The sequence below is a fragment of the Atheta coriaria genome, unplaced genomic scaffold (assembly GCF_025399875.1).
Source record: "Atheta coriaria isolate IRGN ID8LTWV9N9 unplaced genomic scaffold, Caltech_Dcor_3.1 hic_scaffold_3_pilon, whole genome shotgun sequence".
Classification (NCBI taxonomy): domain Eukaryota; kingdom Metazoa; phylum Arthropoda; class Insecta; order Coleoptera; family Staphylinidae; genus Dalotia; species Dalotia coriaria.
Window position 1 is genome coordinate 1,230,752 of NW_027045445.1, and position 20,857 is coordinate 1,251,608.

Here is a 20,857-nt window from a genome sequence, read left to right on the forward strand (position 1 = left end):
CATTCGTAGATGGGAAGATGCTTTTTTGTGAATGACTTAAGTCAAGTCCATTTAGGTTTAGATTCTAGGAATGGCGTCGCCGCCGCCGTCTCGGAACCAAAAACGAACGGTATCTGCGCAATGCACGACGCAAAGTGCATCGCACTAGAGCGAGCTAGTCTAGCGATGCGACTTAAGCCATTATGACGAAGTCAGCGCACCCTGAGCCCAAGTTAACCCAACACTCACACACAACCGCACACATGAAGAATGTGTGCGTACATGTGTGCGCAAAATGCATTTGAAAATTGCGGGCGTTGTACCCGAGTAACAAGTGAAGTAAGTACTGTAATGCTTAAGTCACGTCTTCCCAGCAAACGCACACATGCCAGACTTGACTTTTGCGAGGTTAAACGTTTGGGTGTGATTTACGACCGTTGCACACAACACTACACGCAAATATTTGACCAGGAAATTATTTGTTTGCCTTAATGGCCGAAAATGTGACTTAAGTCATGGGCGGGCGTGCTCAAGGACAAGGACATTTGGGCCATTTTGGATTATTTTTTTGTGCTCTTTAAAGGTTTGTGATAATTTTGAGGCCATGTCGGAATAATCGTTTTACAACAGGAACTGATCGCTTTTAGATGCCCAAAATTTTAGTTGGGGTTGGAGCGAGACAAAACTGGCCCACCATATTGACCATAATAAAACCATAAGATCTCCAAAGTATGAAATCGCAATTTAGGGGAAAAAATTACAGTTCTGAAAATTGTAACTTGACTTAACTTAAGTCAATTTGGAAATTCTTCGAAGGCACATACAAAATTACCAATATTTACCAATAACACCAACAATAGAGACATAACCAATGATGGGTACTGCTTGACAGCTGTCATTGGTAATTACTTAAGTATTATGTGTTAAGTCATAATAATTCCATAAAATTCAGCGAAAACGTTTACATTTTTATCGGAATTTGTTGAATTCGATTTTCTTTCGAATCGATTGAGGCGATTTAATGAAATCGAAGCCAATGAGCGCGCGCGCGAGCGTGTTGTGTAGCCGAAATTTCGGGGCCGGGCCAACTTTCGCTCGAAATTCGTTTTCGTTCGATGGCGCTGGCGATGCGCCCAAAACTTTTACCGAACAATCAGCAAAGACAATAAAACATAATTGAATTCACAAGTGGTGCATTTACACAAGTGCCTTAAGAGTTAAGATATTTTGGTCAATATGACTTAAGTAATTATTATCGAGAAAATTCCATCAAAATACTTTTGTAACTTTGAGTAGAGTTGAGGGTGCATTGCACTCCACATGACGTCAACGTACGCCCGTAGCGACCGCGTGCGTGCGCGCATGGTCTCGCCGAAGTCGCCGGTAAGCTAACCTTTATTTCTGCGCGAAGAAGAAGAAGAAGAAGTCATCGTCGGTTCGTTGCCTCCTCGCGCGACTCGCGGCGTCGTCGAACTCGCGAAGCGACGGACGCGAAACACCGTTACCTCAAGAACGCGATCGCCGCGCGCGCGCGCGCGAGCCCATCGTGTCTCGTCCCGCTCTCCCGAGCCATCTACCTACCGATCTGCAACCTTTGCAGCACGATGAACCCGAAACCCCAAGTGCCCGAAGTTCGATGGTCGCTCGCACGAGCGCGTACACACATCGATCGGAATGAACTCGAATGACTCAACTAAAGTCACATTAACCTCAAAAATAATCCCGATACGAAAAATAGAATAAAATACACCTCTGAAAGTGATGGGTTGGGCAAAAAATTGTTTTTGCAAACCTATTCAGGTCAATTTAGTCGTTTACTCATTATAAATTCCGATAAACAATAATTAAGTCCCGAAAACAATCGTGTTTACGTTCTGAGTATAAGAATAGTCATGCTTAAATCATCGATGCGCAAAGTGCTAGGAATCTAGATTGTTATTCCCAACTGCGGTCAATGCTGTTCACTAACCCGGTGGAATTTTTCGACGTCACTCTCTTTTACGTTGTACGCGTGTTCTTCAACTTCTTCGTCGACATGAATTTTTTTCTCTTAAATTTGGAGGTGGATTCGTTTCGTTTTTGCGCCGGGCAGATGCGGGCCAAACGAAATGTATGATAGTGGCGCAGGCGGTCGCCATGCCAGCAGCGCGAAGAAACGGAGAGCAAACTCGAAGAGCAACAAGCGGAGCGAGCGCGAACGAGAATGGCATATCGAAAGTTAATTAATTATAATGAACACTCGTATGGAGTCACAAGCGAGATTATGTATTAATATCCTCACACGCCAACACGCGTCCGGTGTTCCAACATAATATTTTTTTTTCACCTTTATCAATAAATTCTATTATTACTATTCTACGACATGCTGCGAATAACGGTGAGTTGTTTACACCGAAAAGTTTTCGTGCGTTTTCGCGAGGACAATGCCCTCTCGAGGACTAATCCTATCAACCGATTTCCTACTTTCGCGTCGTTTCCGAGGTTGATAAGAAATCAACTGTAAATCGACACGAATCGCACCGCCAAACACCTGCGATAAGCTCGCGCTAATCATCCATACTCGCAAAATCGCAATTCATAGTGAAGTACACAGAATTTTTCGTTGCGCGATTATTACAGATGGATTTGGAGCTTCGCGAGCAGTTAGATAGGTATCGAGGATATCGGTCGGGTTTATCGCGAGGAGCTGGCGCGAGTGCGCGTGATTGGCGCAGGTGAGTGACCCGCAAAGAGGTTACTGGCACTGGAGACACGCGCGCAATTACGCAACCGCCACACCGAATCAAGCTTTTAAAAAATTACACGAATCGTGCGAAATTTACAAAAATCATAAATTAAATCCAGTGCAAATTATAAATTCATATTTTACTACTGCCATTAATTGTTACACTTAATTATGTTAAGTATTATGATGAAAGAGAGCGTGAGCATAAACGCGAGCACAGATTAAAATAATACCAGCGATAAATGGCGGCGCAATATTAATTATTCATAACAAATTCCACAAGTAAACTTTCGTTTGTTTCTGGTTAAGTTTTAACATTAAATGAATTAAAAATAATTCATGAGAAATAATTTTTAATTTTTTTTTCAGCTCATTTAGGTCTCAGTGGTTTTAGGTTCCATCAGGCGAGTAACCCGCAAATGAGGGCACTCGCATCGAGAGCGCGCGGATTTTGACCCCATTCGCGGTTATGGACCTCGGTTGGTCGGTGCTACGCTGCGTTCGATGGACTCATTACGGTCTTAGCTCGCGGTCTCTTTTGCAGCGAACCCGCGAATGAACTCATATAGCCCGAGCGCGACTCACTCATGAGGAAACGGAAAAACAATAGAAAAATATTAACATTGCTAGAACCAGTTTAAACTGCTCTAAACTAATTTAAAAAATCCACTAAATAAAAATATTTTTCAGTAAAAAATAGGTTAATTCCTAAAAATTCTTAAAAACAAAATTATTTTAAATATAAATAAAAATAAATATTAAAACTATAAATATGTTATTTTAATCCTATTAATTTAATTCCTTTTTTTATTTAATTTTTAAATTTATTTTCTATGTGTTCTATAAATAATTGTAAGTCAAAAGTTCTCCCGCGTTTATTATAGTGCTTTTGTCCTATACCAACTGCAGTCACGACCTCTGTTAACGTACACGCGCATCAACCTTGAGCGCGCAAAGCTCAAAGTGCGTCGCGGCGACGCCAGATGGCGACGGGTGTACTAGCCAGCGCGTTCCGTTCGTTCCGCGCGCATCCACCCAGAGCCGTTGGCCGGGATTTTCACGGTCAGGGTCGGGCGCTTACCGCGCCTCCACCATCGGCTCCTCCACCACGTGGGCGCCGGGAGCCGCAGCCGCCCCAGGACAATATCTTTTTAATGCACTAATGCACTAGAACAAACACACACCACAACCGCACACTAATGATAATGACAATAAAATCACCGGTAGCTTAAAGCACAAAAAAATGCATGGAAATAGAAAAACGATGACCTTTTGCATAAAAGTCAAGGACGAATCATTTTTATCTCAAACACAAGAAAATATAATAATTTATAAAAAATAACATCGTATTTAATTAAAATCTGCTACCTGGCGGTGTAATTTGTATTTTTGGCGGTGTTTTCGCAGAAACCAAAGGTTTAATTACGTCGTCATCCATATTTCCCATCCGATAATGTCACACACTGCTAAACTACCCAGTTACTTGTACTAACTAAACATTTCGCTATGCAAAACCCAATTTCACTGCGGTTTAGTAACTATTTATTTATAGATTGCGTTTGTACCGGCTAGACTAAACCCAACGATGGGTTTCGGAGTCCGAGGAGGAACTGATGGACGGCTGGGGGTTGTTGTTGGCGGCGGCGGCGGTTCGGCGCCGGGTACAGCACCCACACACTTAGTCTACCTAATGCGCATGCGTCGCCCCCAAGCCAACGTAGGCACGCAACCTGTTGATGACGAATATGATTTTCCCGCGCCCGACGACGCACCAACACACTCCTATCATCCCCCTTGAGCGCACACTTCCTTACCATGAGTCACGTTGACATCGCATGCAAACCGCCACGAGATTTCATTGCACATTGCAAGATAATCCTCAACAATATTAAAAAGATAAATTTAAACAAGTAAACTTTACCATTGTAAACTTTAGGATCAATGTATGTTTGGTTGCCTATCGTTGAGCAACACACGCCGCGTTATAGGTGACACCATTCGAACGCCGCGAACCTCGAGAGTTCGTTGCTCTCCGCTGCTAATAAAACTTTCTAGGTTATCAACTATAAGCTTCAAGCACACACACGCATACATTTGATTATTTGTGCAAATTAAAAATAAACTAAGTATTAGATGAATTCATACACGTGCAATTTCTCTGCCACGTGCATAATTCATAATGACGTCAAGTGTAACCACTGGGTAGATATTTTTACATTTTCTTTCGCGTACGCCGAGCAAACACAATTATCCAACAATGTGTTAATTTAGTTCGTCATTGAGACACATTGCCGATGACTCGAATTCGTTGAGAAATTAGAAATCACGCACCGAGCAATATAATTGAGCAACGTCGCGAATATATTCGTACGTCTATTGACAATGCGCGTGCGCCCGTGTCTTGCATGCTGAAATTGCAATATGAAAGTAAAAAAAAAGCAATGTGACATAATTCCAGCAAAAGTACAAAACATTAAATAAATTTTTATTGATGTTTATGTTTATGGAAGAAAGTAAAAAGGTAAGAAAGTGTAACAATTAATTAATTACCCAACATAATTTATATTTAATAAATAATAATAAATAATAATTTGTTTTGTGTTTATATTTTTTTAAATTGCAAGCCTCAGCGTTTTGCATTAGTTTAAAGTTTGTTTATTTTGCGGTGTCGTATAACATCGTAATTGTTCGTAGTGATTCGTACACAGTGTATATAAGTGTGTAAAGTTATAGGTCGGTCGGTCGTTGACCAAGGCGCATCGAAAGTGGGCCGCCCGTTTCGTTTTTCGCGACTCGCGAGCATTGCGCACTCGCAGCACACACACCAACTCTACTTGAATTAAGTATACTCGCATGTGTCACAGCGTGTTGATACAATCAACCGCAGAAATATAAATAACGAATATTAAATGGGTCGATTATCACATACAGCCGGCGACAATTACGCCGAAAACGTCAACAAACAACACCACGAGCACACATCATTTCTTCATTTTGTTTTTTGCGTTTGATTTTTAATCAATAACAAATCAACCAAGAGACAAAAAAAAGAATCGAAAAATGTTTGTACTTGTCTTGTACTTGTCTTTTTTATATTTAATGTAGGTATATAGTTGTGATTTTTGTATGTGTGTTTGATGTGTGTATGTGAGTTGGTGCGGTGTTGGATATAGCCGTGGAGTCTTGACCGCGATGCCGGCCGACGACCCGCCGCCTCATTATCTGGGCCGAACTCTCGATTGTGTGTCGTTCGCCTCGCGCTCGCTCGCTTGCCGATTACGCAAATTCCCATTCAGGGACGGGTTAAACACACGGACGGACGAACGAATAAATTTAAGTCACCACCAAATATCCATCATCCAAAAATTATAAAAACCAAAAAAAGTTACAAAACCATTAAGCTAAAATTAATGCTAACTAACCCTTAAAAGTCCAAATAGTTTCCTGACCTGCACTAATGGTCATAAGTCAAAACCTAACCACACTTGTAAGACTTTTCTAGAATTCCTACAAAATATCATCAATCATTCCCTTTCCCAAAGTGTTGTGTTAGTTTATTTCAATCACAGGTCGAATTTTCGCCAAGTTTCTTGACCTATCCTCATTGCACGCGCGTTGCACATGCGCCGCGCCGGCGGGGGTAGATTAGAAATAGAATCGCATGCCGCGGCGTGCGCGCGCGACACCGAAATAGACCGAGTCACGCATCTACTACTTGCATACATCTCACCATCCATACAGAATCTATACAGCAGTGTGTGGCTGCTGGCGAGTTGTGAAAAGGGTGGTGAGGTCGCTGGGTTATTCACCCAGAGTGTGCGCGAGGTCACCGATCTGGGACACGACTCGCACTCGCGTACCAAGCGTGCACAACTTCTCTAGTCTATAAGTAACAAAAGTAGACGTATAGCTACACTCATACACATTCAACATACGCTTGTGACTTATGCAACTACCAACGACCAACACCAACACTAGAATAATATATGTGGAATGGACGTCATTAAAAGTCCGAACATAGCACGAAAAAAAAAAAAGAACACTGAAAAAGAAACGAATAGAAACAACCTTGATGAATAATTTAGGTGGACAAGTCAATAGACTTGTGGGATCGGTGAGTGAGTGCAAATGTTATAATTGATGAGTGAGTAAAGGACACGATGTTTATTATCACGAACAATGTTTATTAAGAAGTCTTGAAGAAGTATAGTTAAGAACTGTATTGTTTGAAGTAATGTGAAGAACTGTCCTTCCTAAACCCTTGTCACCCACCAGCAACCCTTCAGGTTGATGGGTGGTGACAAGAAATTTGGAAGTAGGAAGAAAGTAATAGATTGGATTGGTAGAAGAAAGTGTATGACATTGAAGAGAGGGAAAGCTGACCATTGGATTCTGGGAATCCGAGTCGTGCCAAACCGTCCGACTCGGGGATTAGGTTTTTCAAGGTAATAAAAGATATTAGGAAATTTGTGAATTTTGGATGAAGAATTACGGTATACAATAAAGATGAAGAAAGTTATAAAGTTTTGAAATACAGAAATAAGCTTTGGGTAAAGATCCCCACAGACTCATGAGCATAATAATGTAATTAGTTTATTAAGGCTGAAGTAATTGATTAAAACTGAAAATCAATTTAATACAACTCAATAACTTTCGGAAGAAAGTAAAAGTCTATTGACTTAAGTGTAGATGACTTAGCATGACCTGATTGGTGAGGTGCGTTGCCCTCTTGCTGAAGAAGTGAAAACGTCTTCTCTTCGCACCTCGCTTTCACGAGCGCTGCGCGTCGTCGACGTAAAGAGAAAGCTTTCACTTTCTTTCAAACTAATTTTACGATCGTACCAATAGATAAATAAATATCTACTGATAGATTTACACTCAACTAGTATAGAAAGTTTCTAGGTGCTAAAAATAAGCACTGAAGATGACCTGGAATTGCAGCGTGCAAATGTGCAAATGTAGTTCAACAGTTCATCCCAGGGATGAACACCCAACCAACCAGGCACCACACAGCCGCGGGTGAATGCCCTTGAATGCTTCGCGCGCGTCCTGCCGCCCTCATTTCGTAAAAGCAGGTCGCCAAAGGGCCGCTTTACCCCCGCCACCCGGAGCAGGTCATTGCACTCGCCGCCGGGACAGCCTAGTTATTTGCATGCAAGGACGTCGAACACACACACAACCACACAACCACAAACCAAGGGTGTTTGTTGTTGATGTAGATGTGAGCTGCTCCCTTGTAAGGGTATGTATGTTGGAAGCGAATCGAGGCCGAGCCGTCGTACCCGCGCCACGAGAGCAGGGCATTGCCTCGGCAGAGTTTTTGAGGTCGCGTGCGTCGGTTTCACTCACTCTCGCTAATTGAAATACATATAGCGAAAGAGTGAGTGAGTCAGTAAAGAAACCGAAAAGTGTGAAAGTGCGCGTAATCACGAATTTTGTATCATCATCATGTGTCAATTTAATCAGAAATAATAATCGCACCTAAAATTAATAAACCGCAATATCCTTTAGCGCAATCCTAATCATTGATAATGATTTTGATGAAGTTCGATGAACCCCTAAGGACCAAATATACACATGATAGAAAAAAAAACCGAGCTTATCTTGTTTGGGCAAAAATAAAATCGAAAAAACAGACAACTTCACGTGTGAAGTGGCCCTCATTTTGTGGCACGGCGTTCAGGTAACCTATTTAGCGGTCGCGGAGCGTTGAACTTTCGAGGTTACAGCGACTGTTGCAGAATATACAGCATGCGCGCTCATGGAGAATATAGTAGTGGGGGGAATGGCGGACTAGAGACTAACAAAAAAACGCACAATTCGCTGGTTTTTTGCGCGGTGAGCAAACATGAAACATCAACAAACAAAACGCGCGCAAAAATCCATTTAATTTCATCTTGGCCCAGTTTCCATGTTTGTTGCCCGGTGGGGGCGGCAAGTATCGAAATGCTCGACCTAGAGGTGAACGACCTCAGGACTAAGCCCTTTTTGACCCTTCTGGAATTTACCATCCTTAAAAATCTTCAAGACCTTCAAATTTAGTTTATATTATAGCTATGTATCAATGTTTTACTGATTTAGTGTAAATATCATGACTATTTTTTAAACATACAGTGTGTTTCTAGTATGAGTATGAGTGTTGAATGCGAATCAACTGGGGAAGGCCAAGCAGTGCATTGAACTAGCCTCGCGCGGGGGTACCGCGTGCCCTAGATACGATCTGCGCTCGCACCGCGTATAGCTACAGCTATAGCGTCATCTCATACTCGCGCGCTTGCTCACACTTTTCGTTTCATTCGCACGTCGTCTTGAAAGTGAAAACCAAAGAACACACGCATGACACATGCCGCACATGAATTCAACAATTCAAAAAATGTATCATTTTTTTACAACCCCAGTAAAAACTTCATAAATTAAAAATTAAATATAAAAAAATATTTTTTTCATAAATTTTGGTAAAAATGTAATTTATCCCCAAAAAATGAAAAAATTAAATTTACCTGCTAGCACGCGCCCTAAAAGATTCTCGCTGTCCTGTGGAACTTGCTGATCAGCCGGATGTATTTGCAAATGTTGAAGATGATGATGCAGGGGTGGCGATTCACCCCCCGAGCGCGTCTGTTCACCGTCATCGCGTGCAGTCGCACAAGCAGTCTCTTTATACTCATTAACAGTCATGTTGAATGATGAATATAGCGTTTTTTAGAAGAATAACAAGTCTCCACCAAATTTAACAAAAACAAAATTTCTGCCACTAAAACTGCCAATTGCCACTAATAATCAACTGCATGGTTACGCTGTCCACACAAGTGTAAACAATTTTCAACGGGGTTGTTGTTGTTGTTGTCACTCGCAATAACAAACGAAACAAGAAAGAAGTGCGTGTGTTTTGTTTTTCGCGAAAAACTACGGTTATGCTGCGACGCGCAGTGTGTTGCGGCGAGCACCGTTCGTCACGTTATCGCACGGACTCCGGCGGCGACGCCGTTACACGATTCGTGTGTGCGGCGCTGCTGCACGGCCTGGTGGGCGAAACGTAACAGAGACGCGCGCACTGCGAGCGAGAGTGTTTCGCCAGCAGCAGGCGCGCACCAGCAGGACACAAGTCTTACATTATATGTGAGTGCAAGTGAGTTGGGTGATGTTGACCCACTAACTCAGTTCCTTCGCGCTCGAGTACGACGACCCGCGCGCACACTACCGCACGTACATCGTTCGCACGCGCGTGCACAACACACACCAGCGTAGTTTTTCAATGCTATTTGTATACACGGTGTTCTATTAATCAGCGCGCAAAGTGTGTTAGCAAATAGTCAAACTGTTAAACCAGCCGTGTATATATTACAAGGTATATTATACTTGGAAATTTTAATTTTATTTGAGAATTTCTTTGAAATTTTTCAATTTGAAGTTAAATTATTTGATTTTTCTCAAAAAATATTTTTTTCTTCTTTTACGATTGTAATAATGTAAAAAATAAACTTTCACATTCAACATCAAATTACCAGCTATGCTCCTTTAACGCTCCAAGTCAATGACGAGCAGACAAGACGAGGTCAGTAACTTCTTCGCCGACGTCGTCGTCGTCGAAGACTTAATTTCGTTTTCGTTCGGAATTTCTAAACGTTTCTTCGCTAAACGCCATGCCGCGGCATAGCAGAAGAAGAAGACAAAGACGAGCGAGAACTTTCACTCGTCGAGCAAATAAATTACGTGCGATTTTACGATTTCTCTCATACGACTCTTGCAAATTTAAATTTAACTTTCGATTATAATGAAAATCCGCCATTTTCTTTATAACTCACCATTTTTAATTTTTCTTCAAAATAGTTATTTTTATAAGTTTAACTAGCTTTTGCCTGAGACTTCGCCCCGGTAGTGTTTAATAAAAATGTAGGTAAATCGTTTTTACTCTCTTGTTCTAGACATAGTATGTGTCAATACTATCAATAAAATTTGCAATTTTATTTAAAAAAAATTAATTATATACACAATTGCTAATAATGCACTTCAGCGCCATCTCGGATTCAACTATTTAACTATAACTATGATTGAATCTCAATGCCAATTTTTATCCTATAGAAAAAGGCTGTCTTTAGGGTTTTCCCGGCAATTATTCGAATTTTTCTCCCTCTAAAAACCATCCTGGGACTTTAACGAACACTTTAAAAAAAGAATTGACCAAATTGGTCTAAGCGTTGTTGAGTTATTCGCTTACCTACAAATTTTTCCATTCATTTTTATATTATAGAAGATAAAACTCACCTGAAATGAAAAAAAAAACAATGATTAGTTAAGTAACACTTTGTTAACATTTAAATAACATTTAATACGAAAAAACATTATTCATTATTAAGTATCCCGCGTGGTTGCAGTATTGTTGAGTGTTGAGTGCGTTGCAAAATGTGCAATAACAATTTACGCCTACATCGATCGCCGGCGACTTGCAATTTACAATCGGGCAATCAACAAATTACAATTCGCAATCGATAGAAAATGCAATGCGAAAGGTAACACGCGCCCTTGAAGGCATCGCGCGCGCGCAAACTCACCACACGCTCGTCCGATTCGAATGCAATTGATTGAATAATAGCTGCAGTGCTAATCCGCCAATCGATCGTACGTGACATATTAAATTCGCGATTTGTTATTAACTATTTGCGATTTTTCCAAGTACCTACTCTACAAGGCGCGCAACATTGACGCGGTCAAACGGTTCATGGCGAATCAATCAATCAAGGCAATAATAAACAATACAAAAGTATAAAAATTAAAAAAATATCAAAAACTAGTTTTAGCCCGCGACTTTGTCCCGGTAGTGTTTAATAAAAATGTTATTCGTTTTTACTCTCTTGTTCTAAACATATTATGTGTCAATTATATCAATAAGATTCGCTACTTTATTTTAAACAAATTAATTATATAAAGAATTGCTAATAAGGCACATCAGCGCCCCATCTCGGATTCAACTATTCAACTATAACTATGATTGAATCTCAATGCCAACTTTTATCCTAGAGAAAAGGGCTGTCTTTAGGGTTTTTCCGGCAATTATTCGATTTTTTCTCGCCGTAAAAACCATCCTTGGACGTTAACGAACCTTGTAAAAAAAGAAATGACCAAATTGTTCCATGCGTTCTTGAGTTATGAGCTTACTAACAGATTTTGAGAAAAATAAAATTTTTCTTTTTTTAGTTTTGAATAATTTTTCTTAAAATTTGTATTCATTTGTATCCTGTGATTAATTATTTACATTGTGGAAATGGCTTGAAGCATGATTGACAAGCGAAAGAACTAAATATGGCGCCAAGCGCCAAGAAGAGAAAGATTAATGGAGAACTTGAGCTGTCTTGAGTTCTACGAGTATCTTGACGAGTTCGACGACCGGCCGCATTAATTTACGATTTCGCTTCGCCGCGCTGCGTGCGCGCGCAGATTAACATTTACAATAGCAACAACATTAGCACCATTAATCAACAATATTATAAACATTATCATAATTATAATCATTGTATTACTATTCCATAGCGTGCGATCCGGTTAAATTATAACTACACCAACACTTACTCATACTTTTACTCCAAGTGAAGTGAAAACTTTCGCTTTTAATATTTTTATAATTATTATTATTACAATCGACTACAAACAACTATAACTATAGGTAAACTAAGGATATATTGCTTACAATATGTCATGGTTTATTGATGTGTGTATGTGTGTGCCTTCAAAAAACAAAAATTAGTTCAAGAGAAGAAAACGTAATGCGAAAGTTCATCGCCCCGTCGATTGAGGGGACCTCGAATCCTCGAATCGCGACGCGCACGCGCATAAATCACTCCTGCTCGCTTACACTTAACCAATCTCCTCGCCTTCTCGCTCTAGGTTAATCCTTTAGTTGTGCATTTTAGTTTGTAGTTTGTAGTTTGATAATAATCAAATACAAGTACAAGCGCGGCGCGTTTTTTTTTTATAATTCTTGATTCATGTGTAGGTATGATGTGTTGTTGACACAGAAAAATATCGAAAAAATCGCGCGCGCCCGGTCGAACTCGACTCCTTTCTCAAGTTTTCCTTGAAATGATAAATATATACAGGGTGATTACAATAGATAATAATTTTATTGTTTATATTTTTATTTGTTGTTATTGATATTGAATTAAGTTGAAAATATACTTGGTATAGTTGTTTAGTGTTTATTTTTGTTTATTATTAAGTTTATTGTTTATTAATTGTATGTGTGTGTGTGTTTGCAAACGTTGCGCGAGTTGCTCGCGCGCGCGTTTACGTCATCAAGATCATTTTAATGCCTGTCCTACTGACAGGACGTTCACCCAAAAACCTCGGGGACGCCGCCGTCGAGCAAAAGCGCAAACGCTGATCGTGCTCACTCTGCCACACAAAATAAAATCAACAAAATCAAGCACTCTCTCTTTCTTATACAAAATTTTAAAAAAATATTAAAATGCAACAGTGTTGTAGGTTAGGTTAAAAATAAAAATATGGCAACACTGTAAGTTGTTGATTTTTAAAATAAAAATAAAAATTGATAATTCTCACTATTCTCATGATGTGATATTATGAGTATTTTGTTGTGGTGTGTGTTGGTGTATTTCACTTGTTTGTGACGGACGACGGCGGCGTCATGCAAAAGCGTGAACTGTGAAACGAGATCGGTTCGACGCACGGAATGTGTGTCACACAGCGCGTTCGCTTGCTCACTTCTTTTTTTTTTTTTGCTTTCTGCCTTCGCCTTTTCACTTTATCTCGCTCGCACGCACATATCGCACATGCTTTCATAAAAATCATTTGAGTTGGTTTCGAGTACGCGCGCTATAATACAACATATACACAACACAGCTAGTGTGTGTGTGTGCAATCGGTATCAGCGCGCGCGCACATACGCTCATTATTGCTCGTATAAAAATGTTGCGACCTCAATTTTTGAGGTCAGCGCGGTTCGATGTCAACGACCGGCGGTGGCACAGCCGCAGCCGCACAGCGAGAGTGGAAATATACACCGCGCACTTCATATCCACCGTATGGTGCGAGAAACATCCCAATCATACTATTACTATATTTTTAATTTTAGTCAGCGTATTGAAAGAGCGATTTTTTAAGTTTTAGCTTCAGCTTCGAACACATCATTAGCGTGGACGCGTTCGTAAAAATAGATTATTATTCGACGGCGACACATGCACACACACACACACGTCGGGCATCGAGAACGGATTGCGTTCAAGGTCTTCTTTTATAATGCATGAGCATGAAAATAAAAAATAATTAAGCATTACTTTTTTTTAAAGACACACAAATAATAATTTAATTATTGCAACATTTATTTGAGTGAAAGTTTTTTTTTACTCAATTGTTAAGTGTTCACTTTCTTTCTGTCAAGTAAGAGACTTAAGTGTGTGTGGCTTAAGTTTCTTCACTTAGTTAGCATTAACAACATTTCTCGTTGCGGTCGTGTGCGTGTGTGGCTTAATATGGCGGCCGAGGTGCGACGAACTCGCGCGCGCGCACATGCCGAAGAAGTTCGCCGAGGTAAACGCGCGCGAAAGAGAAAATTAATAAGCGAACGCACCGAATCGGTGTCGACGACCTCGAGCGCACTCGGCAACCCCGCGGGGACGCCAGAACAGAGAACACTCTCGATTAAAACATCCAGAGGCGGATTTAAACCAAAATTTACAAAAAATTTCTTCTTAAAATCTCAAATTCCTAATAATTTTACTTTAAAATATTAATTTTTATATAGTCCGACCCTGTATAATGTGGTAATGATAAAATAACTACGATAAGTAAAACAAAATCGCGTCCGATTCGCTCTGTGCTAAGTGCGATTGTAATTCCATGAGTGTGTGTTGGTGTATAATTTAAATGGCAGTGTTCGGCGATGTGTTGGTTAGCAGTGTTAGCACTCGGTGTGCGCGAGCGAACGGATCGCGGATCGGCCTAGTTTAGGCGCTGCGGGTTCAACCAACTCCAAGCAGGTCTCTCCGTTCGTCGAGGACCCGCAAAACCCAACCCGAGCAAAACACTATCGAAATTTATAAATTTTCTCTACTAGAGCAATACGCAGCGCTCGAGTCGAGTATTTCCAGAAATTATGACGACGGATTTATTTTTAGGTTTTTTCGTTTGACTCATCAAGCTTAACCTGGAATAGTGACGCATGGATAGAGTATAATTTAAAGTTAAAAATAGGGGTTGTGGTTGTATTTTATTAGGGTGGAGGGTGTGTACGTGTGGGATGGTTGATAAAATGTGTGCACACACAGTGGTGTTAATATTGGCCGCGCTTGGCATTTGCAGGATTCGCAGGACTCGCGTGACGTTCACCGCGTTTGAAGGCCAAGTGCGCGCTTTATCGACCTTTTCCTCGGCATGCTCGGCGTGCTCCCACAAACACTACTACCCAGGCAAGTTATAGTTCATAAAACATCCGTTGTATAAACTAGGTATTTACTGTGGTGGCAGCACTAGCTAACTACAACACTTGTTAGCAGATCAGTAGTCTGGTTGAAACAGAACTTAACAGCGACACCGGCAGATGGCGCAAGCTATATCCCACACTGTAACAAAATCTCTGTATCTCCTGCAGTTTCAACTTACGAGCGCCCACTGTGAGAGAAAATCAAAAGTACACACTCAGAATACTCAAGCTGCGCTAGCAGGCCATGAATGAAATCCCCACTCGAAGCAAACCAAATACTGAACGCTGATTGGAAGATTTGGCGCAACGTGTCCGCAGGATTTTACACACGCTACTCGAGTTGTAGAACGAGTAGAGTGGACAATGCTCGGATGTGATATGCATTCCGACCGTGCACAAAACTATGCAGCGTAAAATTATGCACACTCGTGACGCTTTTTAAAACGTTAATTACAATACAACATGGTAGGTTATTTATATAACTAGTATTTTTACATTTAACAGATGGTATTGTCTGTGGAGAGAACAACGGAGTAAGCTCCCTATGGTTACAGATTACAACTGCTTGGGAACCATTCTAGACAGAGCGTCTGGGGCGCTATAAATAATTCCAGGAGTGTTAATTCGATTGTATAAATATTTTACTACGCCAGTCGTGTGACATAGACAACTAACATTTAGTTATCTACATTTACTCAATAACTGAATTGAAATGAAGAAAACTGTTCGAGTTTTAGTTTAATTCCAATATGGAACATTCTAGTACTGCTAACATTTACCCACATTTCCGAATTTCATTTCCCTTTTTAGTCTGGGGGGCGGCGCGCATGTTGCACTGCAAACCCAGACACGCCAGACGCGGTGCGGTGAGCGGCGGAATGGCGGAAGCGGATCGATCGTTCGCCCCTGCGTCGCTTGCATTTTCGGCGGCGGCAGCGTGATAGCGCGGAGCGTCGTCCGCCGCCTCCACCTCCGTCTGCATCGCGAGTGCAACCCTCCCGCGACTCGGCTGTTGTCATGACAACACCCTAATCTCGGCTATTTTCGGTCTGCAGGAATTGCACGAGTTGCAATTCACTAGTGCACGGTGCAAAAATCATACAGTGTGTCACTGAGTATACAAAACCCACCCCTAAATTAAAATTGAAATATTTTTATTTTAAGAGAAAAAAAAAACTGTAAATTGGTTCAAAGTTTAAATTTTAAAAATTCCGGTATTTGAAATTTGAAAAAAAAAAAACCGGTATTCTAGTTTTTTCGAGGCTTATTTTAGGAAAATTATAAAAAACCCTCTAAAAATAAAATTTTCTATAGTTATGTAGTTATGTATACAAGATATATGATTATACAGTTATGGTACTTTTGAAATTATTTGAATCCTGAAGACAAAGCCCAGTTTGCAATATTTCACCTCTCCGAGAGAAAGGACTCTTGTCTGCAAAAGAGCCAGTAACCCCGTTCGTGAGTGACTCACTCTCTTTCGTCTGCCCCGGCAGACAACATTCTCATTTGGATGTGTCGGCGCTCCGAAACGAAGTGCAAGGTTGCACCAATCCAGACCGGCGGCACTCGGCGCGCAAAAAGGAAACCCAGGACCCTCATACCCCGCGAACGCCAAGACACAAAGCTCGGCCAAGTGTACAAGCAAGAAGGAGGAATGAGGAGCGAGCGCACTTTAGGAAGCAACGACCAAACGACGTCGTCGACGACCGGGAAGAGGCCAATGGTGGGGGATCTCCAGACAGACAGGGGTGTGAGTGGTGCAGACGGTGCCAACGCACTCTACATACACAACCAGTCAAAAACTTTAGAAAATTTAAATTTCAACATAATCAATAAAATAAACACATAAAACTCAACAGAAATAAAAAATATTTTAAAGCTTTTCATGAAAAAGTCCTAAAAGTTTTGGTCATATGTGTATTGTAACTTCAACCCCTTGCATAGCATTGAGGGGTGAGAGAAACGTCGCGTCGAGCAAGGGCGGAGCTAAACGAGGTCAGGGACCTGCCGGCGTGCCGCCGCGCCGCCACTTGCCGTTCCTGCCCCCACCCTAAAACTACCCTTGCTACTCGATTCACACAGACAACGCACACACTGCGGGCCGTTGCACTGCGCTACCCCAGCGACAGAGATAGGGATGTTTCCGCGAGTGAGACGGCAATGTCTGGCGATGTCGAATGCAATGCACTCTGGTCGATTGCCCAGGCGCTTGCAAGTGCGTATGTACCCCTCATACCAAAGTGGGGTGAGGGAAAGGCACGCCAGCAGGCAGTTAGCCTTGTCACGCGCTGCGAGCCCCGCGTTCTTTTCCTCCGCGTAATAATCGGGTGGAAAAGATCTTCGCGACGTGGAACTCGTGCGCGCGCGCGGAGCGCTATTTATATGCGCGCTGCTGTGCATGACGGGGCTGGGGGGTAAAAATACATTTGTAACCAAAATAAACTTCGTCAAGGCTATATTATATACCTACAACTATCAAAAATAACATAAACTTTCTTTTATATTAAAAAAAAAACATTAGAACCCTTAATTTTTACCAAAAAAACTTTTTTAGTGAACACACTGTATGTGAATGTGAATGTGTAACCCTGAACTTTGTTGTCTTGTGTGTTTTTGGAGCTAGTCGATTTTCGGAAGGGCGGCGAAGGGCAACGTTGCGTCGGTGAAGGCCGAACGCCCTCGCCCACCCTTGGTGCTACCCCTACGCATTTCCTACGCCCTTCTTATTCCTTGCAGTCCTGCAAGTTTTCTTGCGACACCTACGCTTGCCCGAAAACTTGGACGCAATCCCTCCTCACGCAAAGAAATCGAAGAAAATGTGGACTAGGGGTTGAGGGTGAAAAGAAAAAGTTTTCGTTTGGAAATTGGGGTGAGGGTGTTTCTAGTCTACAGGAAGTAGAAGGACTAAAGGACTAAAGAACTAAAGAGAAACCCCTACATCGCAATGTTCTACAAAGTTTTCACCCTAGATACCCCAAAACTACCCCTGCACAATATCCAACCCTCTGTTGAAACGAAATAAAAAATGTATAATTTTTTACTGATTTACTGCTGATTGGCAAGCACTTTTGACCTTGACCATTACTTTCAACACCTTAAAAATTCACCCCTTTGTTTATATTAATATTCATCCCCTAAAAATGATTCCCATTAAGATTATTTTGACCTTGGTGGTAATAATTTTTTTTAATTACTTCTATCATTAATGAAAATTGTTTATCAGTGTTTTTTTTCTGTTTTGGTGTTGTGTTTGCATTGTGACGCTGTGAGTCGGCGTCGTGTTGGTCGAGTTGAAGGCTGCTCGTTCGCAGGTTCAGCGACACAGAGAAGCCTCCCTGAAGGTTGAGCCGCAACTCGTGCGCCTGCAAAAGCAAGGACCGGCTGCGGCTCGCGCGCCGGGTTTGTTAACCTTGGCCCAGCGAAGGGCTCGATTGGCGGCAGAGGCGGCAGTGGCAGCAGCAGCCGCAGCAGCGCTGACTGCGTTCTATATTTAGGGGGGAAAAGGACCAAACAGCCCCCGGATGAAATTCAAGGTTGAATCGATTTCAAAACCACCAAAACTTCAAAAATACCTCAAAACTCCTCAAAATATTACACTACACCTTTAAGCATCATGTTCTACAATGTCGTTTATTGTTTTGTGCTTGATATGTCGAGGACACGAGACGTCGCGATTTTTTTCCATCAGTTGCGTGTTTTCTTTTTTTCGTTGCCCTTGCGTTGTGCCTGTGCAGTTCCAACTCTTTTCTTCGCCGTGGCACAATGCGTTCGCGATGGTTCGAGGTTCGCGCACCGAGACCGCATTTATAAATAGGTCTGAAAGTGAAATCAAGGCCGGCGATATAAATACATCCGCGTCCTGTGTCTCAGAGCACCACCAAAGATCTTACTTAGTATGTAGTAAATCATTCCCAAAAACTAAACGAAACTAAGAAAGAAAAAAATCAAATTTTCCCCTTTATCTCTATCTCCCTACAACTAGAATTAGACCAGGGCTATTTTTAAATGCTGCAGGAGATTGAATCTGTCTGGAGGGGTTTCTGATGGAAGGCAAACAAGCAGGGCGAGATAATCCAAACAAACAACACTTCCTGAAGGCAGGATAACCAACCAAAAAATCCATCTATTTATCAAAAAATTGAAAACCTGGAAGTTAATCCCTTTTACTCTTATATATTACTGGTAATAAACCTCAGAATAGTAAATTCTATCGCATTCCAGACAAATAGAGCCGAAATAGAATGATTTATACTCCGAGCATATTTTAAGCTTGATTGGTTTCGAGTTTACACCGGAAGTTCATAACAAATCTAGTACAACACAGGAAACACCAAATTCTAGTTGCAGACTCTGACTTAAGTCAATTAAGGCGTGTAAATCAAGTTGTAAATGAATGTTAAAAATGAACGTATAAATATTTACATAATTAGGTATTTTTAAGGGTAGGAAATGTAAGAAATATTAATGTCCACCTTGCATCGTGCCATTCGAAAGTTGCCACTCCTTCTAGCTGACTTTACGGACTTTACTCTCCGTTGTACACGTGCGCACACGATAGTATGACTAGAGAGTATGCAAATCGCGTGTGCATTGTATGCACATGCACGCACCACTTCGCTCGTGCCATTGTAGATAAAAGAAATAGAAGAAAAAAAACTCACCCCAACTATAACCGTAGCTATTATTAAACTAGACTAGACTAGATCACTACTAAGATAAGTAATAAAATGCAGTTGTAGTTTATTTATTAATAACTCATAAAATATTATGAATTTTATTAAAATTTTTATTAAAATGTATTTAATATTTAATTATGCAACTATTTTAGAAAAAAAAAATTGTTTATGGGATAATTATTACACAAGATATTAACAATTAAAGTTAGAATCTATAGGTAAGAATGAATAGAAAATCTGTTGGTAAGCGCATAACTCAACAACTCCTAGACCAATTTGACCAATTCTTTTTTTAAATGTTCGTTAAAGTCCGAAGATGGTTTTTACAGCGAGAAAAATTCGAATAATTGCCGGAAAATCCCTAAAGACAGCCTTTTTCTATTGGATAAAAGTTTTCATTGAGTTTTAATCATAGTTATAGTTGAATAGTTGAATCCGAGATGGCGCGCTGAAGTTCATTATTAGCAATTCTTTAAATAATTAATTTATTTAATATTTGTCTAGAACAAGACAGTAAAAATGAATTACATTTTTATTAAACACTACCGAGACGAAGTCGTGGGCAAAAGCTAGTTATCTATAAATTTGTCCCTAACCTTAATATACCTATTTATGTAAATAATAGTGTATTGTGGGTTGCCTATAATTCTAGCCTAGAGTAAGGTGCAACAACCGAAGCCAGTGGGTCATTTGCCTCGCCGTCGCGTCGCCCCGACCGTCAAACACTAACCTAACCTCACCGAACAACATTAGCACGCTAGGTCTATGACTTTAGACAACTGATAATTAATTTTTTATAACATATTCCAAAGTAATCCAAGAGTTGTGCGCGCCGGTTGTGTGTTTAATAGTGTTATCTATGTGTGTGTCTTCGTGTTTGTTGTGTTGGTGTAGGTCCAACTAATAAAAACTCAAACTCAAACATTACAGCCGAGTTAAAGTTAAAGTCAACTGTTACGCAGAGTTCATTCCTTCTATTATTATATTATGATTGTGATATTTTCCGCTATCCACACACATTTACACACTCATGTTGTA

General features: G+C 40.8%; 1 protein-coding gene across 3 annotated transcripts in view; it reads right to left on the bottom strand.

Moving 5' to 3' along the window:
- The window catches only part of Eip75B (Ecdysone-induced protein 75B), a 38,162-nt gene that overhangs the window by 15,504 nt on the left and 1,801 nt on the right, over positions 1-20,857 (bottom strand). Inside the window, exon 1 of one of the 3 annotated variants that reach the window (XM_065317491.1) lies at positions 9,205-9,618. The exons of 1 other annotated variant lie outside the window; for it this stretch is intronic. In XM_065317491.1, the coding sequence (XP_065173563.1) occupies positions 9,205-9,382 (178 nt within the window). In that variant the 5' untranslated portion in view covers positions 9,383-9,618. Of the gene's footprint in view, positions 1-4,072; positions 4,278-9,204; positions 9,619-20,857 lie in introns of those variants that run through there. One more of the 3 variants, XM_065317494.1, reaches the window with a different exon arrangement.